General features: G+C 40.2%; 2 protein-coding genes across 4 annotated transcripts in view; one reads left to right on the forward strand and one right to left on the reverse strand.

Moving 5' to 3' along the window:
* UPRT (uracil phosphoribosyltransferase homolog) overlaps nt 1-4,764 on the forward strand; it is a 24,364-nt gene extending 19,600 nt beyond the window's left edge. Inside the window, exon 7 of the mRNA XM_005291789.5 lies at nt 906-4,764. Within this exon, the coding sequence (XP_005291846.1) occupies nt 906-1,012 (107 nt within the window). The 3' untranslated portion in view covers nt 1,013-4,764. The remainder of the gene's footprint in view (nt 1-905) is intronic.
* ZDHHC15 (zinc finger DHHC-type palmitoyltransferase 15) overlaps nt 2,477-27,737 on the reverse strand; it is a 40,964-nt gene continuing 15,703 nt past the window's right edge. Inside the window, exons 5-13 of one of the 3 annotated variants that reach the window (XR_010590279.1) lie at nt 27,157-27,226; nt 26,428-26,460; nt 25,111-25,231; nt 22,442-22,574; nt 20,595-20,721; nt 19,011-19,120; nt 11,969-12,051; nt 8,114-10,266; nt 2,477-8,078 (exon numbers count right to left, since the gene is read on the reverse strand). Coding sequence is in view for 2 of the 3 variants with exons in the window: in XM_065556601.1 (XP_065412673.1) it covers nt 17,341-17,438; nt 19,011-19,120; nt 20,595-20,721; nt 22,442-22,574; nt 25,111-25,231; nt 26,428-26,460; nt 27,157-27,226 (692 nt within the window). In the remaining variant the exon portion in view is untranslated. Of the gene's footprint in view, nt 10,267-11,968; nt 12,052-15,110; nt 17,439-19,010; nt 19,121-20,594; nt 20,722-22,441; nt 22,575-25,110; nt 25,232-26,427; nt 26,461-27,156; nt 27,227-27,737 lie in introns of those variants that run through there. The other 2 variants (XM_005291790.5, XM_065556601.1) reach the window with 2 other exon arrangements.

The following is a 27,737-nucleotide window of genomic DNA, read 5'->3' on the forward strand; positions in this document are numbered from 1 at the left end:
TTTGGGGACTGAAGTGGGAGAAAAGTCATAAAATCGAGGAAAGGAATGGATAAAATGTAAACAAAACAAAAGGTGGTTGTGGTAGTTTATAAAATGTGATGTGAAAGACATTGGTTCAATTTTCCTCTCCACTCTGTTAAAGGTCATGTCGTATGACTCAATAGCGATCCCTTGTGAATAACAGTGGCATTGACAGGTTAAGAAAGGAATTCAGTCCCATCTTATTCTGCTGAGATCTGGGGCTTTGAGAATGACTTTTGGTTTCTGTTTAGTAGGGTGGGAGAATGGAGAAATTCTAATGCCTGTCAGGGCTACTCATGAAATTCAAACAGACATAGCAGAAAAGGAAAGCAGGCCTGCTCTCAGGACTGAGGGCAGAATTGCAGCTCTGAAAAATTCTTGGTAACAGGAATCACATGGTAGCCAGTTACACAGAATGTGCCCGTGTCCTACAGAGCACTGCAAAGCTACCTTTTGTTCATGGACTGTAGTGGGACTAGCTCTCAATTGGGGATAGCAAAGCCATGTATTTCTTGCTGTTGACTTCTCAATCAGTTTTCAAAAATGAAAGCACCAGTTCTGTAAAGTGGGGGGAGGGATCTTTTGTGGTTTCCTGCTACTATAGATTTAACACTAGCATGCAGTAGACCTAGGTAATTGACAGTAGCCTTTACCTACTTTGTTCATCAGAGTAGGACTATACACAACCCTTATAAGCTGTTAAAGACTTTCTGATAGCCAGTCAGCTGCACAAGCCAGGTGTAAATGCAAAAAGTGGATCAAACAGCAGAGGTGAGGTAGCTGCAGGGGACCAACCTCTGCTCAACTGCTTATAAAATCCTACAGGCACAGGGCTGAACTACAAAGTGTAATTTCAACTATTTTCTTCTTTCCTCCTTAAAAAGGTGCCAAATCTATCATCCAGGAGTTCCCAGAGATCACAATTTTAACTACAGAAGTTCATCCTGTTGCACCAACACACTTTGGACAGAAGTATTTTGGAACGGACTGAGACACTTAACACAAATTGGTTATGTCAATATGTTGCTGTACGATATTACAATGGTGTTTTTTCTACATTTTATTATTTGTAGCAGGGCTGGCTGCAGGCATATTTAAAATCTTTTTTGGTCAGAGGGGAAAAATATTTTACCTACCTTCATTTTGTTTGGTTACTTTCTGAAAATTGAATCAGATGCAATAATGAAGCCCATTCAATTATTATAAACTAAAGGCCCTTTAATGTGCTTTTGGAAATTGCTACACACTCAGTGCTTTAACTTATTTATTCTTTCATAACCCTGTTCTGTAGCTCTTTGCAATAGCAAAATAAAATCATGCTGTAAAGGATGCAACATAAATTTCATTTTATGTTGGTATAGTTTGCATTGTGCTGGTATAGTCATTACAGCTTACTTTAATAATTCAAAAATCATGAAGGCACTTGGAACTCTGCATAGACGACAGCACCAGAGGTAGATTTCTGGCCCTTGGATGGTGCTCACAGCCATGGATTTCAACTCTTTTTAAGGTCACTGTGTTCTCTATGGACTAATTCCACATAGTAAAACATTTTATAGGTGCCTCATTAAGCTCTGTGGTACTAAAAAATAAAGAAACCTTCCACCATAATCCACTCGCCACTGTAGTGAAAATGCTCAAATGGCTACTGCTGAAGATGGCAACAGTACGGTCTTCAAAAAAATCTCTATAAAATATTTAGCAATTGTGCCTTATTAAAACGCCTATGTGTTAAGCTACATACATGTTGTAATTATTAGCCATTTTAAAGATAAGTAAACTGTCAGATGAAGTGATGCTTGGTTTCTAGCCCTGTCTACCAGCCAGTATTCCTAAGCAAGGGGTTTATAGTGGTAGCTATCTTGCATTTTATGTCTAGTAATTAGGTCTAGATGCTTCTTAAACCCATGCTAAAACTCTGAAGCAGTTTATATGTCGTTCTAGCTTTTTGGTGTATAATTTTTACTGTAAAATATTTAAGTCCCTCAGCTTCAAGTTCACAACAAAATAGGGTCTTGTCTTACTGTAATTTCTTGGACTACCTAGCGCGAAGAGTTTATTCTGGAAAGAGAAGCAAAAAAAGTTGTTTGTCGCATAAGTGATAGCAACTGGATTGCCTGCTTGTAAAACTTGTACCTCACCTTAACATGGTACTTAATAGCCTTCAAAAGATATCCCAACACTTAAATGCTGTAGGGTGGTGTACTGGTAAACTTCCTGCCTGTAATAGGGTGGAATGCAAGTTCTCCTCAAAAAGACAAGCTGGTGCAGGTATCCCTTCACCAGGGCAAAGGAGGCAGGAACTGAGCTTGTTACTTGAGATCTTCTCAAACCTCTCCTAGGTGGGATTGGGCTATCACATCCTCCTATCCCCAGACAGCTGTTTCAGGCTTGCAAGATCTTTCCTGTGAAATGGTGCTCTGGACTAACTTATGGCCAATAATCAACATCAATGTAAAGATAAAACAATTTTAATGCAGTTCTTTACTGCAGTACAGTATAAACCATGCGATTCTCTAGTAAAAAAACAAATAGTAGAAAACAATGCATAATATACAGTATTCAAATCATAAAAACACCCTGAAAGTGCTACTGAAACTTACTTACACATCAAATATAGAGAATGTTTGTTGGCCAATAAAAATGGTGGTTTGTACAGAAAGTTTTTGTAAAAATCCATTTGACACTAAAAACCAACACCAGCATCGCTAATAAAAACTCTTGAAACTGCGCAAAAACATTCCCAATGCTGTCAGACTTTTCATAACATTATGGAAAACATTTGGCTCCCCTGTTAACATAAGGAAGTGTGAGAGAGAAAACCTCATGCAGTTCCAATCTATCACAGTCTTAGCTGAACACTCCAATAATCATTGAATCTCCAAGATGCATTTCAAAAAAGCAAAGAAAACACTCATTAGTATGATCATTGGGCCATATTGCGCCAGCAAGTAAGTTAGGGTGTCTATATAAGGCAGAACTAATTTAAATCAAATGGAAGTCCCGTTTAAAGTTGCTGACATGATATGGCTCACTATGCTAGTTTACCTTAGGGCGAAGGAAAAGTTCTCTGCACTGGTTGTTAATATTGAAGGGGACAAGTGACAGTACTTTTTACCCCAAACTTATGGATATTGTTTTTCTCCCCAAGCAAAGCTTTACCAAACTAGTTATGAGTAGTTTGGATCAATTGTTTAGTTTGATTCACACCTTCCCTAGCAAACAAAACCCATGTCTGTGCAGCAAAGAGTGAAGCTGACCAGTCAAAATTGATTTTGAAGTAGAGTAAAATATTAAACAGAATAACTAATGAAAAGTGAACTCTGACATGTAGGGAGTTTACATCTCACGGGTAAGTACAAATTTTTAAAACATGGTATTTTTGAAATGCTCCCATTTTAAACTTAGCGAACGGGGATCTCCCTTGACTCAATGATGGCTCAAGTCAGTCCCTAAATGAGGATACACTGAAAACCTTACAAAAGAACTGGCAGAAGTTAAAATAGAAGCTCCCTGCTTAAATGAAGCAACTTACATTTTTATGGTACTTGGGGCTTGTCTACACACAAGTTATTCTGGAATAGCCATTGCACTTGAAATTCACACTCTACCTTATTCTAGAATAACTTTCATGTGTAGACAAGCGCTTCGTCTCCTTCACCCATATAGGAAGGCCCTGTCTGCACCAGAACCAGGATGGTTTGTTGCACAGTTAGGATACCAGATGCCCGTGTCATAACTTTGCACCATTTATAGATGCACCACAAAACAGCTTGAGGGCTCACTGAGCACCAGTGCCCAGGGGAGAAAGAAAAACACAGAGATACACACCTGCATGGAAGGAAAGCACATAATCTGTAATAGATACTACACTGCACAGGCTCTGCAGCTTTGCGAGTGGGGGAAAGACACCTCTGTCTGTCCAGGTTTGGTACAGGATTTGGTCACAAGTAAATGCAAAGTTAGTTACAAGTAGCAAAAAAGTTCTGTTTAGTAAAATCACCTTTGCATTACATGGGCTGTTTGATATTAGCACCCAGTGCAAAAAGAATGCCTCTTCCTAAGCACAACTGGAATAAAAGAGCAAGAATGACCCTTTTGTCCATTTTGTGTATTTTAACATAATCATGCATTTTTCTAATACCAGCTTTACTGCAGATGCTGCTGCAAACCTCAAATCCTGATATAGAATGAATACTTTAAACAACATCTTTGCAGGCATAAAAGAGTTTTGGTCTTACTTGAAATATAAACGTAAAACCTAATACCATTTTTTAAAATTTCAATGTGTACATTCCAAATCGCAGCCAGAAAATAGTAAAATATTATTTAAAAAAACATTAAGCATTCAAAAGAAAATATAGAAAATTGGATCTTGCTGCACTGAACAAAAAACCAAATCAGAATGACAAGGAAGATGCAAAGATACCCATCGACAAATAATTGACATCAAACCAAGAAATTACATTGCACAACATTTTTTGAGAGCCCATTCCATCCACTCACTGCTTTAGTAACTAAAGGAAAAAATGCAGCTGGCTGAAAAATAATCAATTGTAAGTCATTTGCATGTGATCAGAAAGAAAAACTCTTCTCACTTTGTATTCTTCTTTAACAGAATGAAATAATGCCTGTAAAAACTAAAACGAACAAACTGATATCATCTTGGTGGACTGTTAATTATCAAAAAAGTGAAACAACAGAGATGAAATAAAAAGAGGAAATGATCAGGAAAAGTACATATCTAATGCCCCATGTCTGAATTGGTTGCCACCCTCCAAGCTGCTGACAAAACATTAGTTTTAATGAAAAAGCAACTCTGCCATGCAAATACTTTAATTGATGGTTTGCGGAAAAAAACCTCAGTTTGAAATGCTCTGCAGCAGAACACCTGCTGACAACTGAAAAATACCAATAAGAACAAGACATTTTTCAAGTAGATCAGTTTCAAAACATCGTACCACAGACACAAAAAGAGAATGTGTAACTTTGAGTTGACTCAGGCCTAACAGGCAAGGGTCCAGCAATGTTTTGTTAACCTGCTTACAATTATTAATGGTCGGTTCTCTTAACACTTCTGTGAAACAGTCAGCCATATGAATGGCAAGTCTGCTGTGCTGGCTTAACAACTGTACTGAAGGCAGTTGTTCCCTGAACGCATCTTTAAAATCTCAACTCTCCCATCCCCCATGGTTAGATACAAAGGAAGTATTTCCTGACATGTTACATTCATGTTGTGTTACAGACTTTATGCAGCTAGTCCTGTAACTGGTACAAAATTGTGCTTTCAGCCTGTGCCAGAGTACACACCTCCTACACTTAGAATACACTGTAGATTTTGCTGAACCACAGCTCTGGCCATTTCTGGGAAGTAAACATTCATCACACTATCATGCTAATAGAAAGCTTCCTAGTCCTTACTGATTACAGTACACCTACATGCAACAAGTACAGTCTATTAAAAATGTACAGTACTGCTTCCTGTTTAAAGGAATACAAAAACTTATTCTACTCCAAAAACATCTGACACTGATTCAGCAAGAGTCCAAATTTACAAAACAAACTGCAGTGCAGAGATGCTTATAAACACTAATTCCTTGGAGAGCAATTCACTGGCCAAGGAGAGGCCCTGTCACAAGACACCCTATGCAGACATCAATATGATGCCTTACCTGCTTGTTAGAGCAGGGTATCTGGAATGTAAAGGGGATAATTGTCAGTGGGATATTTTGGACTGTTATTCATAGGAGACAGGCAGTTTGACGGAATGATTCATATTACAGTAAAATCCACCCACAGCATTCTCTGTGCATGTGGTGACGTTCACTGGGGAAAGTGTTTATAGTACTCACGGTCATTTTGGGGGGGGGGGGGAGAGGAGGATAGGACAAATACATGTTTCTTATCTGATGTGAACGCCACAATCAGTATAAAATGGATCTGGGGCAGGGGGCACAGGGGAACGTGCTTTGCATGCGGAGGGTTCAATACACAGGTTTTTAGACTTCGATCTAAATTAATGTGTAGTGTTTCCAAAGAGACGTTAGGTCTCTGGTTTGAATTCAGTCCAGGTTGGTTGTGACTAAAAATTACTCTCTGATGGCTGTTTGGTGAATTACATAAATTGAATGTAGTGATTTCAATCCAGTTCCCACACCCAAAGCACAAAAAGCCACCACAGAGAGCACTAACTGGCAACTTGCCTCTCTCTGTCCATTCAAGCCTTCATTTCTCAAAGCAGACTGCCAGCTATATTAGCCCTAGAGGTGTTCCCTTCAGGGAAAGCTTGTATTGATGTGCCCAGTTTGTGGCTAAACAGTACACTGTGCAGGGCTATCAATCTGGCATCTTTCAGGAGTATTGCATTCACACCATTTAAAAATAAACAGTGGGACCTGCTAGAAGCATTGTGCTCCAAAAGTTTAACAGAGCTTTAACTCCTGTTTTCTGGGATTCAGTTTACAGCTGTGAAGCCTATTCCTTTCCTTGGCAAGAACAGAGACACAACTTAAACATCTTTCTGTGATGCAGCATTAAAAATATGCCCAGCAAATAGCACCAGTGGAAGAGAAAATGCACCCTTAAATTTAAAAGGGTTATCATAACGTTAAAAATCACACTTCCGGCTGAATATTTTACCTTTTTTTGTCACCTATAACAATGATTAGAGAAACATTCTGTTTTTTCAGTGCATTTACTTAGTGCTTTTCATAGCATTGTGTGCATAGTGCATTTCCCCTGATGTTTGTGCACAACTTTCCTACAGCAACAGGGAAGGAAGGGAGAAAAAACACTTTAAAAAATAAATAGGAAACTGACTGTAAAACCACAACAAAATCACAGGTACTGTCGAAACTATTTAACTCAATTTTTATGGTGACTAGATTTCAAGCTGACAGAATCCTTTTAAATGGTGAAAAATACTGACTGAAAGTGTTCTACCTCCTAGTATGTCATCATCTGTGACCTTAGGAGTAGGGCTGTAGTCACGCACGATACACCATCAAAGCAGGGAAACTAAAGTAGAAATATTTTATGAGGTGCTAGGCTTCCCCAAAGGACCTGGTTATTCATCTACATGCAGCCTTGAAGAAGGCAGATGCGGAATATCTCTAGGGAAAGAAATAAAGGCACACTGTATCTCTTCATTTTGGGGTAAATTATGTTCAATACAGTTTTCTGTACTCAGATTCTTTCTTGGACTGCAGCATCCACAAGTTAGATCTGCAATCACGGAATGATCATTTCTTCTAAAATCAAACAGGTTTATTTTGAAAACTGGTTTATTTTGTCACTCAGACACTCCTGCTCTGTACTATATTTGTCATGCTTCACTTTGATTGAGCTTCAGCATTTATTTTATTCTCTAAGCACATTTAGTTTTGAGCCTTGTAAAAATTGATGACTGTGAATGTTAGGTACTGATTTTTTTAAAGTGCATTTTGAACCACTAAGAAACTGGTAGTTTCTTTTTGGACAGGAGATAGTTGCCAAGTTACCTTAAAAAGGAGACCTGTAGCCTTACCTGGCTACAGAATAGCTTTTTAAATTAGAATATGTAAATTAAGCATGGAAATTTCAAAATACCTGAACTTACTTCAGACTGTCCCGTTATGAATTGGACACCTGTATAAACACTGATGGCCTGCCATTTTAGTGATAATTGCAACAGGAAATGCAGCTTGATGTGGTCTACCCAAAGAAGGAGGTCAGAACTGCAACCAGTGAGCAAACAGGAGCAGCTTCTATAGCTCCTTCTAGATACTCTCCTGCTATCACTGTACAACTAACTTTGGCAAGAAACGAAAGAATTAGGTGGCTGTAAACAGAAAAACAAAACAAGAGATCTAAGAACCTACTTAAAAAACTCCAGGAGTTCCATGTGGCTCTGGCTACAGCGCTGTTCTTCCTGCCCTGAAGGATACAATCAAGCTTACAGACAATATGCCAGCTTCCTGCTTCAATCCTTATCTTCACATTTTTACACATAGAGCATTTTAAAGAGTTAGTAGTGATTATGGGGAAGATTTTTAAAGGCACAAACAGCAGTTAGATAGCTAACTCCCATTGATTTTCGATGGGAGTTAGACACTTAACTGCATTTCTCCCTTTGAAAATCTCACTTTATACACATTTTGCATGAGATTAGGCAATTGCTTTGATTTCACAGCGATCTTTCCTTAATATTTCACCGAAAATAATGTAATGAAAGGAGCAAGCCTTTACAGAAGTTGACTATGGGTGTATTAAAAGCAGTAATGGGCTTAAACTAAAGAAAGGCAGATTTAGATTTGATAAAAAAAATTTCAAGAGCCACCTGATAACACAACAGCCACCAAAAGAGGTGTCTGAGGTCCCATCTGTACAATGTACAAATTAATTAGCTAACACATTCCAAAAAGAGATGAGTAGAGAACCTACGCTAAGATATGGACGTGCTCTGCAGTCCCACCTACCCCAGCTTCTAGGAGTTAAATTGGATGTTTGTAAAATATGTTGCTGCTGAAAGCAAGAGTTTGATTACCAACTCCAGGATTTAAATACAGAGATGAAAGACATCGCTCCCAAAAGCAGTGATTTATATCTGTGACAGAAGGTGGGAGGAGGAGGTGTTATGTACACCAGGTTCTTTCCCCTACAATTTCCAGCTGCTACTACTACTGGTATATCCTCCTCTCATAGAAGCAAGAGAAATCTCAGGGGGAAAAAAGTCTATTTTGTAGACAAGGCCTTTGTCACTGAACATTTATCAAGCAGTTTCTCATCACATCCACACTTGCTGTTTCAGGGACTGTCAACAGGAAAGTAAAGACTGATACTAAATTAAAAGCTGTATCTAAAATGGTATATAATGAGCATAATGACTGATCTTATGACCTATGCTTAAGGACTAATATTAGTATTGTCCCATACATTACTATTAGGAAACAAGCATCTAATTTCCAGCATGGATGATGATGGAGCTGCCAAGCCTGAATCTTACAGGTGGAAAGAGAAAATTAAGACCTAGACCTAAGAACTGCATAACATCTACAAACCAAACTCCAAATTCCATTACCTAGTATAAAATTCTTGACTGCAAAACTAGTTAAAAAAAATCTGGAACAATGATGTGCAGTCAAAGGAATGCAAAGTAACTGGAAAATTTGACCACAGCTTGGTATTGAAAAATCTTTACAGCACCAGTCAATACATTTAATCGGGCAGAAGTCTGAGCTAATATAATACATCAGCTGCCGTGTCCAGCATTATGGGGCTAAAACCATCTTTGTTGAGGCTGGGCTCCAATCACAGCCGCTGGAGCCATACATTCAATACAAGTTTCCAATTTACCTGCTTCTAGATCAATGCTTATGGAACTGATAACAATGATTAAAAACCTTTGTAAAACACGGATCCTGGTGGGAGAGGGAAGAAGAATGTGCTCTGTGTGATTGTTAGATTCCCATACTTTAGGCCAAGGAATTAAATGAAGTAATTATATTGTCTAAAATTCCCTTTAACATTTGAGTACCTGCTACAGGATTGTGCTTGAAGGCCAGTAAACCTCAAAATCCTACCGAGGATGATGCATTTCTAGACAAAAGCATCAGCAGTCTTGGCATATTCTTTAACCTTGCTTCTGCCAGCATGAGCAGGTATTTTATGCACATATACAGTTGCAAATGTATATGCATGTTATCTAAATATACACTGCACATACACACAAAGGGCTCTTCCAATTTAGGCCCTGATTTGGCAAACCTGACTCACATTGAGTAGTATTTGCTCAAGAAATTCTGTTGATTGATGTGTAAATTTTACTCATCGTGAGTAAAGGCTGAAGAATCAGACCCAAGATAAACGGCCTGCCTGGGAACATAAAGGCTTGACGTATTTTGAGATTTAGAGTGCCTGATGTTTGAAGCAATGGAAAGGACTGTGGAAATGCATTTACACCAACACTTTTCACCTATTACAGATAATATATATCTATATATAATTGTATCTATTAAAAGGGAATGATCCAGGCCAGTCTTCCCTGGCCCACTCCCTATGAAACTGCTCCACTCAGATATTAACTTTAAAACACCCTGAACTTGTAAAGTCCCAAAAGATCTGCCCAGCAGGTATTCTGGACAATCAGTCTAGGATTCCAATCAGAAAATATTTCATGATGTTTTCTTATCCTGAAGATCCATTTGCTTCCTGACCTTCAATTCTGAAGTCTGTGCAAAGAGAAGATGCTGGCTCCTGAGAAGGAAGCTGAAATTTAAAGAATCAAGAAAAATAAACTAAGAATTGTTCTGTCAGAGCAGTTCACACCTGCCTGCTTCAGCCTTTATATTGGGTTCAACATTCTTTATTTTAAATCATACAGACTTCGAGGAAACACTTTGCCTTCTCACTAGCATATTTGATGGGTGTAGAGCAGCAAGTGGCTTTCAAAGTTATCAAGATTCGCAACATTTCCTTCCTGGGTTGGTAGCATTGTCCTCAGAAGAAAGTGGTTGCATATTCAAAAACTATAACAAGTAGTTTATCAAATAGTCTTAGGGCTTGTCTTCACGTACCGCACTACAGCGGCGCAGCTGTAGCGCTTTAGCGAAGACGTTACTACACTGTCAACGTAGCGAATTCACCTCCCCAAGAGGCGGTAGCTATGCTGACGGGAGAAGCTTTCCCCCGACATAGTGCTGTCTACACTGGGGGTTAGGTTGGTATAACTATGACGCTCAGCAGCGTGGATTCTTCACACCCCATGAGTGACATAGTTCTACCAATATAATTCTCTAGTGTAGACCTGGCCTTAAATCGTCTCTTTGAAGCACAGAACTAGGTTGTGGATAGGGTGACCAGACAGCAAGTGTGAAAAATCAGGACAGGGGTGGGGGGTAATAGGAGCCTATATAAGAAAAAGACCCAAAAATCGGGACTGTCCCTATAAAATTGGGAAATCTGGTCACCCTAGTTGTGGATTATGCTGCGTTAGCATAGAGTTTACAATTAACATGTTGAGCAAATTAAGGGTTAAATGCCTTCTGTCAACCCACTGCCCTACCTACAGAACAGAAAGAGAAGTAGATCTCTGGCTCCTAGACCCATGCTTCATTGCATGGTTCCTTTGCAGAGACTTGAGGAGGGGACTGAGTGGAGCTGTGAGAGGGCATCCTCCCAATGTTGTGAAGACCAGAATGTCTGGGAGCTAAATTGATGGATCACTGACATTCTGACATGAAGGACCTGACTCCTCTCCCAGCCCATGCCATCTGCGGTTATACGCAGGCCCCTCCATGATGAGAAAAAGCCAGATGGGAGAGTCACTACTGACTTGAGCATTGTAAGCTACTGTAATTTAGTCCTGACTGCATGGAAGAGGAATTTATCATGTAGCATGACTCTTCCCAACTCCTCCCCTATTCCACAGACCCTACCCGCCACTTTTGGAAGTACATGAAACAGATCTTCATTCCTGTGGTCACGCGGGAGAGAGATGTGATTAAATCTTAGGGAATATACCGCCCAGCCACATTCCACCATGAAATACCTCACAGCTCTTTGATCCTTTCCTACAATTTAAATGCCTTTCAGTGCTCTTCTGGGGTGTGTAAACTGAGGGGGCTTCTCTGGGCTCTCTTAGCTCATACAAATAGGTCAGAGATATGTAAAGTTTATTTTCTAGATCTCTGAACAAGAAGAGAGAATACTGTAGGCAACAGTCTATGCACCACGCTGACAGTTCACCACAGTCCTGGGAGGTTAAAAAAATTAAATTAAATTAAAAACCCCTAAACCCCAACCTCTATTACCTTATCTCAGACTTTTCTATCCAAAGCTCTGTACAAACACACCATAATTAATCCTCAGAGTGTCCCTATGAGGCATTATTATCCTATTTCACAGAAGGAGATACAAAGGTTAAATGACAAGGCCTCAGTCTTGAGTCACCTGAAAATAAAGTGCTGACCTGTCTGAGTGAGTTTTGTACCATCAGATTTGCAAACCGCTATGTCTCCATTTCTATGGCAAGAGATGAACCTTCATGGTAACCTATAAAATTGAAAACAAAATGGTTAGAAAGAGATAGAATAGTGTTCCTGTCATCCTTATGCTCCAAATAGCTATTAAATGCTATAGATAATTTTTTAAGCACCATTTTAAACAAAATCAGACATTCATCCCCTGCTGATTTCTAAACTGAGAGTTTATTTATTGGCATTATCAGATTCACACTCCATGCCACAGGCTTTAACAGCCACTTTGACAAGTAAAGATCTTCCAATTTTAATGGCATGTTTCAGGTCTGATTAGTCAGAAAATTATACTGTCTTGCTGCTATTGCTCTGGATGTAATCCAAATACTCCGTCATTATAGCTCTTTAGGTGCTGGTACTCTGATTGGAAGGAAAGAGATGGCTAGAAAATGAGATACTGCAAAGCAATATCAGTTGTGTCTCAAATAAATCCATCCCCTTCTATCACATGTATCTGCATGCACTGGAATTTTATCCCTACAATGAAAAAGAGGTCATTTGCTTTGTTTCAAGGGTTTATGCAAATTAACTGATGATTTTTCAGGACAGGGAGGTTTCTCTTTAGTTAATTCCTCCTGGTCAGAGCACTGCAGTAAGTTCCTCAACTGCAGTCAAGGCAGTTCTCATGCATACAGTATTTCCTAATGAGTAACATTTAAATTGAAATCAGGTGCTTTCAGACAGTGATAATCGGTGTTTATCAGCTTCCAACTATTACACAGAATATAGTGGAGTCTGCCATAGGCTGGAACTGAATATGTGATCAATTCAGGAAGAACTCTACTCTCATGATTATGCTCCCAAATTTACTGTACTACATATCCAAGTACTACATATGATTTATTATATCTAGAATTCTGACTTGCCCTGAAACATACATTTAAGTCCACCTGTGTGATTAGTTTTTAACATCATATAGTACATAGATATTTAAAAAGTTGTCCACAGCCACAGAATCCAAGCACACACAGCACCAACAAATTCAGGATTTGGATATTAAGTGCATCCAAGATGAATTTTTAGAAAAAAATGGTAAGACTATTTTATAATCTGCCAGCACATGTCATTTGGGGGAACTTCCTGACTAGATAGATTAGAGAGAGAAAATGTTTGTGAATAAAGGACAGCATTAATGAAATCAGAAAAATGCCATAACATAAGAATTGAAGTGCATTTGGGAGTGAGTGTTCTTGGTTTCTGGTTGATCAAGAAGCTCCGAATGTTTTTCATTCTAATTGAAATGCTACAATCCTTAGCAAATCTATGTACAAAAAAGTCAGAGCAAAGGTCAACACCTATTTCAAACCGAGGGACACAATCTTACAGTGAAGATAAAGGCAACTGAAAATATTTGCTTCCATACATCTTCTAGTCCAGATCATGGTGTTCCCCCCATCCTGAATTTCCGTAACACGTATCTTGTATTCACAAGTCTCCCAGTTTCCCCTAACATTGATTTTAAGAGACTATCCACAGGTGGTTTGCCCTTGCCAATTTTGCTTTTGGCTTTAAGATTATGCTGGGCGTTGGCTTTGGTTATGTTCAGAAAAAAACAATCACAGCACAGGCAATGGATTGTAATGTTGTGGTTAAAAAGAAGAACATTATACAGCAACACTTGATCAAGCATTTTTCTTTCTTTTTTTTTAAATCATATCTGTGGCATGTCACTTCCTCTTCTGCATATGCCTAGAGGAGGGACTCTGATGATGAGAGCAGCTCTTATTACTTGTCATAAAGTGCAGGTGCACGAGCAATCATAGGTGTGTGCTGCAGAAGCTCCAAGAGGAGAGACACAGCATTTAAATACATCAGGGGAGGAAACATTCTGCTTTTGGTGTGACTGGCAGTGCCATTTTCTAAGATAGCATGATCAAAGTTGCTGGAAGTTCATGTTCTATCAGTTCTAGCTTTGGCACTAGTCAATTAGTGTCCTAAGCAACGAGGGGTAAAGCAAGAACAAAGCCTCACTATCTCTTCTCATCTTTTCCTCACAAACATGTTTTAGTATCATGAGAAGTTATAAACACAGAGAACTTTGCTATCTACACTAACAGGAAGTGGAGCAACAATTCAAGGTCTGGAGAAAACATGCCTCTCAAGGGATGGAACTACTCCAGGACTGAGTGCTGCTTATCCAACAAGGACCTTTTATATCATTCATTACAAGGTAAATCCTCAGAGGGGTAGCCGTGTTAGTCTGAATCTGTAAAAAGCAACAGAGGGTCCTGTGGCACCTTTAAGACTAACAGAAGTATTGGAGCATAAGCTTTCGTGGGTGAATGCCCACTTCATCAGACGCAAGTAATGGAAATTTCCAGAGGCAGGTATAAATCAGTATGGAGATAACGAGGTTAGTTCAATCAGGGAGGGTCTAAAAGGTGCCACAGGACCCTCTGTTGCTTTTTAAGATAAATCCTGACCCTTCTCAGTGGACCAGAGACATCATGGAGTTAATGCAGTTCAGCTGCAGGGAGACTGGATTTGGGCATCCTTGCATGCAGCGGAGCTTTTCTACGAAGGCTCCCTGCAGCACAGTCTACTGGAACTTGGGGAGCGGACAAGACCATCCTGGGCAGTAGGCAGGTATAACCACAACTACAGTACTTCACTGGCCATTCCCTATGCTGCAGTAGTGGCAACAGAAAGACCTAGAGGGAAGATGACGTCCCCCCCGGGGGACCTCCATTGTGCTAAACCCAGTTAGTCAGGCTCGCAGCTAGGACAGAGGATTTGCTCTTATGGAAGAAGGGTAAATGGCATGTACTACATGCACTTCCTAGTTCTACCAACTGAATTCCAATATTAAGGCACCTGTCCATAAAACAATACTGACTGGGGACACAGAATGTCTTTACCAAAAAATGTCTTTGAGTGTGTCATAACTATAAAGGGAAGGGTAACAGCTGTCCTGTGTACAGTACTATAAAATCCCTCCTGGCCAGAGACTCCAAAATCCTTTTCCCTGTAAAGGGTTAAGAAGCTCAGGTAACCTGGCTGGCATCTGACCAAAGGACCAATAAGGGGACAAGATACTTTCAAATCTTGGGGGGGGGGGGGGGGGGGGGGGGAAGGCTTTTGTTTGTGCTTTTTGTTTGGGAGGGCGTTCACTCTTGGGACTGAGAGGGACCAAACATCAATCCAGGTTCTCCCCATCTTTCTAAACAAGTCTCTCATATTTCAAACCTGTAAGTAAAAAGCCAGGCAAGGCGTCTTAGTTTTACTTTGTTTTCTCAACTTGTAAATGTATCTTTTACTAGAGTGTTTATCTTTGTTTGCTGTACTTTGAACCTAAGACTAGAGGAGAGTCCTCTGAGCTCTTTAAGTTTAATTACCCTGTAAAGTTATTTTCCATACTGATTTTACAGAGATGATTTTTACCTTTTTCTTTAATTAAAAACCTTCTTTTTAAGAACCTGATTGATTTCTCCTTGTTTTAAGATCCAAGGGGTTTGGATCTGTATTCACCAGGGAATTGGTGAAGGTCTCTCAAGGCTTCCCAGGGAGGGAATCCATTGCGATGGTGGCAGCGGACCAGAGCTAAGCTGGTAGTTAAGCTTAGAAGTTTTCATGCAGGCCCCTACATTTGTACCCTAAAGTTCAAAGTGGGGATACAGCCCTGACAGAGTCACAGACCCAAAACAAACTTATTTGGATAAAAACAGAAAGAGCTCCCTACCCACTCCCAAAACGAGTGAGGGGAAAACTAACCTTCCAGTTCTGATGACTGAAGTTCTAATTCCTACCATGTCTAGCTACACAATATACCCAACTTTGTTTTTTTCATTTTGATCTTTAACTCTGTAATACTCTTAGTTTGGCTTTTGTATTCTAGGAAGAAATTCGAGTCCTATTGGTAGGGCTCTACAAATTCACGACCATGAAAAACACATCACAGACCGTGAAATTAGACTTCCCCCGTGAACTCTAGCTATTGGAGGGGAGGGGAAAGAGCAGGGCTGGGGGCGCTCCAGCCAGGGGCTCCTATCCATCATCAGGCTCCAGCTGCTCGTCTGCCGGGCTGGGGAGGGACAGGACAACTTCTTCTCCTGCATGGCTGCTCTTTGGGGGAGATCAGACCCGCCTCCAATTACCTCCGCTGGTTGCAGGAAGCTCCGTGGCTGCATTGCACCCTCACTGGTTTCAGCTAGGCTCTGAAGGCTGCGCAGCCATGGAGCTTTCTGCAGCTCAGGGAGGTGCCCAGAGGTGGGTCTGATCTCCCCTCCTCCCCAAACAGCAGTTGTTCAGGGGAAGAGGAAGTCCCATCCCACCCCAGTCTGGCCAGGACTGGACGCTGGGAGCCCCCGGTGGGGGCGCTCCCAGCAGTATGGGGGAGATCAGACCCACCTCTACCTTTGGGACCCTCCTCCAGCTGCAGGAAGCACGGTTATAACACCCTGAAATTTCAGATATCAAACATCTGAAAACATGAAACTGACCACTTTTAAAACCCTCTGGCTGTGAAATTAACCAAAATGGCCTTACCTATTGGTGCTGAACAAAACTTCACCAAGTTTCAGAGCAAGATGATTACACACCATTTTCTTCACTGGGAAAGAGCCTAGTACAGGTCACTGATCATTATATGATCACTATAATCATTAGACTGCATCGTAAAGGCTTGAAACACAGATTTTGAGAGCTGACTTGGCAAAAGCTAATTTCATTCTTATGCATGCTTATGCTCGTATTTAGAGAGCTAAGCAGACTTTTTATTCAGAGACCATAATACTCTGTAAAAGGTAGGGGACTTGGGAACCACTCCTGAAGGGACGGATTGATTTTTTAAAAATTGCCACAAATAGCACACAGAAAAACACCAATGTTATTTTTAAAAGTCCATCAGCAATGCAGCACCGTGTCAGACAGATTAGCTGGACTAAAATATACACGTCTTAGCAAAAGCAGATGTTTTTTCAGCACAGATGTACAAAGGCCACTTGAAATCACTTATCTGAACTGATGTTGAAATGAGCCTCTTCAGCCCTGTTCATGACATCTTGGAGTGCTAATGTCTAAAGTGTGCCTTGGACAAGGCTTCATTGATTTACTTTGTAATGACACATCCCCTCCGCAATAAAACTTTAACACAAGCGAACATTAAACCAGTGGACAGTAAGGCTGTATAGTCAGAAATAAAAAATACTACTACTACTGAGGTCTTGTATGGCAATTTTCATCAGTAGATCTCAAAGTGCTTGACAGTCTAACATATTTATCCTCCGAACATCCCTGTGAGATAAGGCAGTTTGATTACCCCCATTTTACAAATGAGGAACAGCGAGGATAAGTGACTTGCCCAAGGTCACACAGGAAGTCTGTGGCAGAGCAGAGAACTGAACCTGGATCCTAGGCTAGTGCCCCAATAACTGGACCATCCTTCCTCTAGCTCCTTTCTGCATTCTGTAAGTACACAAGACAGCACACACTTATAAAAACCTATATAAGCTTTATTTTTTAAACAAAGCTATTGCATCCACACAGGTCCCCAAGCGTGCACTGTTGAAAATAAAAAAGGGGGCTTCCCGAAAGTGAACTTTAGCATGAACGGTCTTGTTTTAAGCCTGGAAATAGTTAACGTGATACCAAAGCTGAGCTCCTAATGAAAGCCTAGTCTCTATAGCACTAAATGTGCATTAGCAAGCTCTTTACCCGTACTTGCTTAATTCACAAGTTATGGTTACACAAGAGTTTATTATGCTTTCACCATTCCTATAGGGAAAAACCATGATCCAATTCTTTTAATAGAAATCTGCTGACTTCTCATGCCAGGATGGAATCTCTATGCCTTTATTGTTTTCCTTTCTACACATATGGATGTGGCTATCCTTGCTCCATACAGAAAGCACCTGCCTCATGACACCAAGTGACAATATTTTGGAACCCTAAAACTTGGAGGGCATGAAGCTTTACAGAACACAAGGATGTGTTGATGCTTGTCATCATGTCTGAAGGCTGGAGTTTGGGGGTTAATAAGTACATGAGAAAAAAAAATTGTGATTCAATAGGCAGAAGCACTGAATTATTTTGAAACTGATTGTAGAGGTTTCTTAACCAGAGCAAAAGCAAGCAGAGAGTGGACATATTAGCAGGTTCTATTTCACAGGAGCACCATAGCATAAAAAGGGTGTATATGTTTTTAAAGGTCCATCAAGTCTTATTTCCATTAATCCAAATATTAATTTTCAATTCATCTGAAATTGTAACAGTTGTACAAACAAGCCATTTCACTATAATTGCTGTAGGCACAAGTATTTCTTTAACACCAATTATAGCAGCATGGACAGGTTTGTTTAGGTACCACCTACGTTACAGTCTCACTCTGAGGCAAAGCATAATTGGGCATCCTGACTGATTCACAGTGCCAAAATGCAGTTACTGTACATATGAACGTGCACACACACTGACATGTACGCTGGGTAAACGTCTCATTGAACATGCACAGTTTCATGTCCCAAATAACTGTGGGTGCAAATAGTGAGTGAGGTAATATCTTTTATTGGACCAACTCCTGTTAGTGTGTGACAAGCTTTTGAGCCACACAAAGTTCTGAGTCAATAAAAAAATATTACCTCACCCACCTTGTCGGTCTAATATCCTGGGACCGAAAGGACTACAGCTATATTGCATACATGGTGCAAAGAGTATTTCCACATCTACGTATTTAATTTGTGGGAACAATCAAATAGCTTGATGAAGAAACGTCACCATCTCTGCCTGCAACTTGTGGGTACAAAACTGCAAGTCCAATTATTTGTAGGAGCAGAGCTCCTCCTGCAAAATGAGAGACTCATTTCGAACTTGGGCCTTATGTTTGTTCTATATTCATTAACCAAGTCAGAGCTGTCAGAGACTTAGCCAACGTGCTTTTTCATAAAAACAACTCTCATAGCAGGTTCTCAGTGACTATTTTTGAATCCACCCAACAGTTACTTTAGTTCAAAACACAGTTAATTTCCTTTTGTGTTATCTTACCATGGTTCTCTTCATCTAATCCATCATCTCCCCACTGCTCTTCGTTTGCTAGTAGTGGATTCTGAGCTTCACACAACGTTCTCATAGGGAAGGAATGTCCATCACCCTTGCTGGGAAGACAAAGGCAGAAAAAAGCTACTTCCAACTTGCTTCATTTGAAGGTTGTCAAGTATCAGAGGGGTAGCTGTGTTAGTCTGAATCTGTAAAAAGCAACAGAGGGTCCTGTGGCACCTTTAAGACTAACAGAAGTATTGGGAGCATAAGCTTTCGTGGGTAAGAACCTCACTTCTTCAGATGCAAGAGAAAGCTTATGCTCCCAATACTTCTGTTAGTCTTAAAGGTGCCACAGGACCCTCTGTTGCATTTGAAGGTTGAAATACAACTTTACTCCTTGTTTTAGGTTTGACTCAAGCCCAAAGCAAGTTTTTGAATTTCCAGAGATTACTTTTAAAGGACTACGTTCTGGAAAATACTGGGTTCAGTTTTGGAATCTTGTTTTGACAGAAGCTTATAGACCATGTTTTAAAGTGACTTTCATCTTGAATTCTTGCAAAAGATCAGTGGGATAAAGATTATAGTCTGAATTCATTACTGGTGTAACTCAAATGGAGTTTAGCCCAATCATTTAAATATAATCAAGATAGATAACTAATTGTAATTGTTCTAGAGCAGAGGTGGGCAAACTACGGCCCGGAGGCCGCATCCAGACATTTTAATCCGGCTCTTGAGCTCCAGCCGGGGAGTGGGGTCCAGGGTTGGGGGCTTGCCCCACTTTGCACGGATCCCGGAAGCAGCGGCACGTCCCCCTTCCGCCTCCTACGCGTAGGGGCAGCCAGGGGGCTCTGCACACTGCTCCAGCAGCTCCCATTGGCCGGCAACCACGGCCAATGGGAGCTGTTGGGGCAGCGCCTGCGGACGGGGCAGCGTGCAGAGCCACCTGGCCGTGCCCCTGCATAGGAGCTGGAGGGAGGACATGCCGCTGCTTCCAGGAGCTGCTTGAGGTAAGCACCGCCCGGAGCCTGTACCCCTGACACCCTTCTGCACCCTAACCCGCTGCCCCAGCCCCACCCCAGAACCCGCACACCCCCAACCAAAGCCCTCACCCCCCACCAACCCGCAAATTTGTGAGCATTCATGGCCTGCCATACAATTTCCATACCCAAATGTGGCCCTTGGGCCAAAAAGTTTGCCCACCCCTGATCTAGAGTGAGAGAGACTGACACACACATGTCCACAGAGAAGGTGCAAACCACCTGTACACTATGGAGCTGTGCTCCGTGGCAGTTTCATTCATCCATGTTAACAGGAAGCCTGGGTGGACAAGGGAAAAATGTTTGCTGATGGGTCTATGCCTAATCATCTTCCAGTCAGCAGTACAGGTGGAAGCGTAGCAATGAGGCTGCAGCAGCTGTTGCTTAGGAGTGACTCCCTAACCACTTCTCATCTACATGTGAAGATACCAGCTCCTCTTGATTCTTGCAGAACTCCGCAATACATAGCTGGTTGACACTCAGGCTGGGACCAGGATTTGGCCCTCAGTTTCATGGTATTGGCCTCTTTTCCACTGTTTTGATTACCACTTACCCGGATACAATAGGTAGTAACCACAGCTTCTTTTCCTCTCCAAACACTTGCTGAAGATTCTTTACAAAGCCAAGATTGAATCCATTTTTATCTGGGCCATTTTGAAATACTGGAGCTGAGAACGCCTCTAGGGACAGATACCATTATAAGGAAAAAAACGAAAGACGCAAATGTTAAATAAAATATTTTATGCTGAGGCTGCAACATAAGGTGTCTAAGATTTTTCAAAACCTTGCTTTGTTACACATTAAAGTGATACTGTATCTTCATGAGAATTTACAATGGACAAATCCTGAGATCCCTTCCTCACTCGTAAACTTCATCAAAATCAAAGGAAGCCCATTTAGACTATTAGGAAAATAATACATATTTAATCAATGCAAAGTAAGTTACCGTGTATATGCTATACAGTAGCCATCTTTGAGTACATTAAGCCAGTGGTTCTCAACCACGGGTAAGTGTACCCCTGGGCATACTCAGAGGTCTTCCAGGGGGTACATCAACTCATCTATATATTTGTCTAGTTTTGCAACAGGCTACATAAAAAGCACTAGCGAAATCATTATAAACTAAAATTTCCATACAGACAGTGACTTGTTTATACGGCTCTATATACTATACACTGAAATGTAAGTAAAATATTTAAAGTTTTAAAGTTACAGGGATGAATGTGGAGATCACAGGCATTTCTTTTTGCATGCCTATACATCTTTACATTATTATTTCTCTTATATTAAAATTGATGGCATGGATTTGGTTTTGCAGATGAAACCCACAGAATAATCATAAAACCAATTAATGATGTTTTCATTTAATCCCCCCAAACAAAAATTATAGAATGAAGTTTATTATTTAATGTGTTTAAACATTCTTTCATGAGACGTGCTCTGAATTTCATTGGAAAGACACAAAATTGGAGAATTTCTAATCCGAAGACTGGAAGCATAAAATGGAAACAAACTCCCTTCTACGAACCATATCTTAAGTATGGAAATTCAGACTGCTTGATGAATTAACACTTATCTATTAAGAGTTAGGGTAGGATATACAGATGTATATGTGTTGACAGATAAAAGCGGTTCAGGGAGAAAATGATAAAATAGAGGGCATTAGAAATAGTATTTTTGAAGTTACCTTCTATACTGTTGTGCAGAGACCTAATGCTTCAGGCTAGCACAAAGGCGTATAGATGAGATCTAGTGCCCTTTGAAAACGAGTTTTAAAGGCAAACCTATACTAGGTCTGTGCAAGAAAGAGAGATTAATTGTGTGTGTGGAACTTTGCAAAAAAAAGTATCAATTTTGTTTCAAGCCACTTTGTCATTCAAAAATGTCACAAAATGGTAGTATCTGCATTGAAAAACATGATATTTGTGCTCTGATGTGAAACCTGATCTTCATCCAAATGCATTTTCAAATTTTGAAACTTGGAAGATTTTTGGCTCAAAAACCATGGAATTTCAGAAGTTTTTCACAAAACTGGTCTAATTCCACACAGCCCTACCCTCACTCACCATCAGAAAAGATGGGATGTCTTTTTGCTCACTTGCCCACTTGCTGTTTTAGGGCCTGCTCCAGCAAACACACATATAAGTAAATTTACTTACAGGTAGTCCCACTGACTTCAGTGAGTAAAGTAACGCATAAGCATTTGCAGGATTGGGCCCTTCTATTTTAGTCTCCACATCTCCAATTGAGCTTCTGTCAGCTGAAGAGGAAAACCCCCAGCAGTGTGAATTAGAAATCTTTTTATTTAAATGCTTTTTCAAATATTTGCTGGTATACCTAGAGGTGAACAGCACATGCTTTTTTAGAACATTGTTTTATGGTGTACACATGGAATCTTACCCAAAGTAGACCTATTTCTACTGATGAGCCAACAGTGGTAGCCAAAGAGAAACATCAGGCTTAGAAAGAACATGACTGCCACAAAAAGAAGGAAAAGCACATGGAACTTGGAACGTCCATTGGTCAATTCGTCCTAGAAATAAAAGCAAAAAAGGATAAAGGACATGAAAAACACAGAGAAAGAAATCTTGGTGCCTAAAGGAATTATTTACTAAGAATATGTAGGATGTGTGGGGTTTTCAGACTTGCAGAAAAAAAAAATCACCTCTCCCTATGATGAACAGACAAGACAAAGAAGAAATAAGCTGGCTCTTTCCCTCATCACTTCCAAAGCAGATATACAGTGGGGCTTTGCTATTAATTCTTTGTATGGAACAGGGCCAGTATGTTCACAGTCCCCCATATGGGTATGAGAAGTGTCTCCTATGCCCACAGTGAATTTGGCAGGCAATAACAAGTGCTTTGAAAGCCTGTTCACATTCTGCTGAGTTTTCTTTAATCTTCACATTTTCCTGGATGCGCACTAATACGCTGCCATCTTTTCCAATGGCTACATTCCAATTTAAAAGATCAGAAATTTGAACTCCCTCTCTCAGCTATAACAGCAACAAGCAGGTACATCAAATCCTGATGACAGCTGTCTACAGTTAGTAATAGCCCAGAAAATCTTACAGGTGGCTGAAAATGCTTCATTTCACATTAAACTGTTGGAGCATGAAGACCCCTCTGGCACTTAACTCCTGCAGTTTAGAGACAGACTGTACCTACCCCCTGCAAGTGAGCAAATGTGCAAAAGCCTTCCTCCATCTTACAAGTCCTACATAGCGTAATGGAGAGTTACAATACCTTTGCCCTCCTTAGCACGTGGACTAATTCCCATTAGTGCCCCACAGGGGTGTCTGGGTTGAAGGTATGGTTTACAGCACCATCAGTTACAAAATTGAGGCCAGAGAGATTAAGGGTACATCTACACTGCAATAAAAACACCCACAGCTGGACCCAAAGCCCAGGCTCCAGTCTAAGCCCCAATGTCTACACTAAAATTTGATAGCTTCACAGCCTGAGTCAGCTGACACAGGCCAGCTGTGGGTGTTTTACTGCAGTGTAGACATACTCTAAGTGACTTGGCCAAAGTCACAAAGTGAACCAGCAGGCATTAGAAAGCAAGAGAGTCTTGAGGCTCCATCTCCTGGTCCGTCAGCTGACACTGCCTCCATATAAACCAACTGTAATATAAAGTAGTGCTCAGTATTTCAGTCTGACTTTTAAGCCAAAAAAGAGAAACTATAAGGAGACAATGAAGGTCAAAAGCAGTTTCTTTGAATGCCATATCCTAATATGAATGTGTGTAGATCAATGGCAGGACAAAGCTCTTTATATTAGTTCTAACTCAGAGAAAAGAAGAGGAGGGCAGGTGTACTGCAGGAACTAAGCTTATGGAGACAAGCGGACAAGTAACATCATGAAAACTAACACCCAGGTAGGTTTAATTTACTCTTCCTCTCACTTGCTCCCTTAACACACTAGACTTGATCCACAGGAGCAAGGATTCAGAGAAGGTTGGGAAAGTGGGTCTGGGAATTACAGGAAACAAAGTCACAGAAAAGAATATATTCCACTTAATAGTTTCCTGCAATGCTAATGAAAATGTGTATGTGGTGATCATGCAGCCACTTAATACATTTCAAATGTTGGTACCTTGCCAATTTTTACCCAGGAGACAACTATCCCCCCAGGCAATACAAGCACATAAAGAGATGAGATAACATAATTTTTCAGTATTTACCAAATAATAGTTATACTTGGATTTAGGAAGATTCTTCGTGTTCTGTTGCAAGATCACCACAACGATGTACTGATTCTGACTTGCTTCATACTTCTATCTCTCTAGTCATAAAGGTAATTCCAGACATGATTGATATTCATTTGTAGTTCTCTTATATCTGATCTCTCTCTCTGCGAGTCTTTACATTCCCCTTACACAATACATAGGACAGTTCAAAAATGAATATATTTAAACTGCAACTGGCAACAGTGATCCCTGTGCTGTGTTGCTCAAATTAGTTCTGGGACAGCGTGTGTTACTGTTACCTTTGTTCTCCCTCCATCACTTACTCCTTCTTATAGTTTAAAAACACTCACTTGTATTTTGTCTAAAATTAGGCTGCAAGTTCTGGGTCCTAAAGACTGGCTGAAAATGTGCCCTTTCATGCACAAATTTGGTAGCATTTGTAGAAGAAATTTAAAATCAGGTTTAGCATTTTTCAGCCAAAACCTTTCTACAACTGGAGCCTATTTTCTCTTTAGTTTGTGCATACACCTCTACCCCGATATAACGCGACCCGATATAACACGAATTCGGATATAACGCGGTAAAGCAGTGCTCCGGGGCTGCGCACTCTGGCGGATCAAAGCAAGTTCGATATAACGCAGTTTCACCTATAATGTGATAAGATTTTTCGGCTCCCGAGGACAGCGTTATATCAGGGTAGAGGTGTATTTGAGTCATAATGCGAGTTAAACTGACATACAGAATTTAAGACAAAGCCCCTTACAACTGAAATGCAATATATTTTTCTGTGGAATGACAGTAAGAGTAACACAGCAGAGTTTAAAGCCACAATAAGAGTAATAAAATACATAAAAGTAACGTGATTTCAAAAACTTACTGTCCAATACTTGATGACATACTTGAAGACTGTTGCAGCAATATACATGCAATACAACAAAGAATACATTAAAAACAGTAGAAAGAATTTGTAGTTAGAAAATCCAACGCAGTTATTCACCCTAGAGAATTAAAGCAAAGTTGAAATCAGGATACTTACAGCACACGTGGTCCAAAGACAAGGAATACGAAAGTGATTTTTAAAAATTTTTCTTTATGTGCTTGATTATATAAAACAATCTGTTCAATAATAGCTCCCCTTAGTGGTAACAATGAAATGTAACTGAGTTCTTGTTTACTTTTGTATTTTACCTGCAAGCCAAAGTCACACCAAGCAAAACATGATAAATGTTTTTTGATAACATCAAAAGACCAGACCTCAGTCAATTTGGTCTCATTGCTAGTTTGTCACAGAGATGGGCTCAAGCTGCAAAATTCATATCTGGATCTGGATTTCAAATACTCCAAACTCTAAAGGTATTCAGATTTGGGATTTTGATTTGGCTTGTAAGGGTCATTTGGGCCTGATTCACCACTGACATCCACCTCGTGGAGTAATTTACACATGTGCAAAGTGAGTGCAAAATGGTAGTAAATCAGAATTCTCCATTCACATTGGTGGTAGCGTCTTATGCCTCTTTTATACATGGGTAAATCTCTCCACTAGGTGTAAATCAGTGGTGAATCAGACTCACATCTGGACCTGGGTTCAAATTTGGAACCCCCTACACAGATCTACGTCTGTGTTGACTCTGGTTCCTGAAGTCTCCCTTCTAGTAAAGGACAGGGAGTAGCAGAGCTGGGAAAACTCAATGACAATAATTCAAAAATCTCAACTCAAGTAGTTCTGGGAAATAAGTGTATGGGGGCAAACTCTCCAAGTGTGATCTTAAATTTTTCATGCACTATTCTGCAGACACTATCATATATGCACAAATTACACCATTTCATATGCATACTGCATGCAAATATTATTGGTGGGTGCAACTACTAACTGCTTGCTCAAATGATTATGTACCCAAAATGAAAGGTAGGGTTGAGGCACCTTTACAAATCTGGGTAATAATCTAAGAGTACATTAGTTTATAACAGCTTTTAAAAATCTTGTTTTATTAACTGCAATATTCCTTGTTTGTCCCTCAAAAGAAATCAAATGCTCCAAGCAAGCCTTCCCAGTATGGCCATTTCATACAGTGCCAAACACAGAAAGAGAGACATCCTCCGTGATAAAAGAAAGAGGCATGCGGACACTATACCAACAAAAGGATTTAAACAGCCTTTACTTTCAGAAAGATACAGACCAATATCCTGGACATACCATGGGCAATGATGATCCATTTTTAACACACACCTGCAAAAGGAAAGAAAAAATACAACAAAGAGGATCCTTATGTTTGGAACTTAAACAGATTCATAAACAAAAACTCCACCAACTGTAGGTCAGCAACAAAGTCTTCAGTTTTGTGGTGTATTTCTACAAAGAGATAGATTTAAGATGGCTGCTATCATTCCATCATTCTTAAGGCAGCCACCATTTTTAAGGTGGACTATTTGTTGTTGTTGTTGTAAGAGCTACCGACATCCTTGGTGCTGTACAAGACAAAAAATGAAGATGGTTCCTGCTCTGGGGTGCTTACACTCTCTGCATTACCAATACATAGCAAAGGCCTGACATATTAAAAAAAGACATCTTTTTTTAGTGCACTGACAGTGGCTAGTGCCTTTCATAACCTGTCAAACCTTCCATCAGATTCACACCCATGCAGGCACTAGTGTAGGAAACTATAACCACAAAACTTCTTAGGGACACAAAGTGTTTTGGGAGTGCAAATGCTAACACTTCTGTGCATGTAGGTGCTGGCACACATATGTGCACAAGACCCAGCAGAAGCCCTTTTGATTGTTTTGCCCTTACTGTTTGGCTGTTCTTGAACACAGAAAAACATCTGGGTACCTCTGTGTTTATAAGTACATGTTCAAGACATTGTCATTTTTGTTGCTTAGCAGTGGCTCAATTCACTGGTGTCAAAACATTTCAATAACTTACATAGCACAAACAGAACAGTGGTGACAACGGTCAGGCTTGATTAGCTGGCATCGATCACAGAATCGAATAGCTAAAATTAAACACAGAAGTATTAGTGTTAGTAGTTAGTGTTAAATAATGAGCAAGAAGAGAACACACACTTAACACTCTGTTCATGTTCTCATCCTTTCTCGCATAACTGGCTTCCTATACAACTTGACAGTTGATTCAGGCTGCCAGGCAAAAAACAGATAAACGGTGGTCCTAATACTCGTAGGGGCTGGCTTTGCAGTGAATGTATATCCAGCTCAAAGGTAGTCAAAAGAAACGTAGAAACAGGATGCGTGTGTACATGTACATTTGTGCTGTGGCTTTGAAAAAGCTCCATTTAAACAATGACCTAGTACAAAAGTTGCTTACTTCAGATCCTAAGATTGCTGACTAAAGAATACACCGGCCTGAATGCTGGAGCAACTCCAACCATAGAACTCCTTTAGGCTTCAACAAGAGTTCCATCTGTTACTCTGGAGGGCATTCTGTGCCAAAAACTTAAAAATTCTGTGCACAATATTTTAAAATTCTACAAATTTTATTTGTCAAAT

This window comes from Chrysemys picta, chromosome 9 (genome assembly GCF_011386835.1).
Source record: "Chrysemys picta bellii isolate R12L10 chromosome 9, ASM1138683v2, whole genome shotgun sequence".
Lineage (NCBI taxonomy): Eukaryota > Metazoa > Chordata > Testudines > Emydidae > Chrysemys > Chrysemys picta.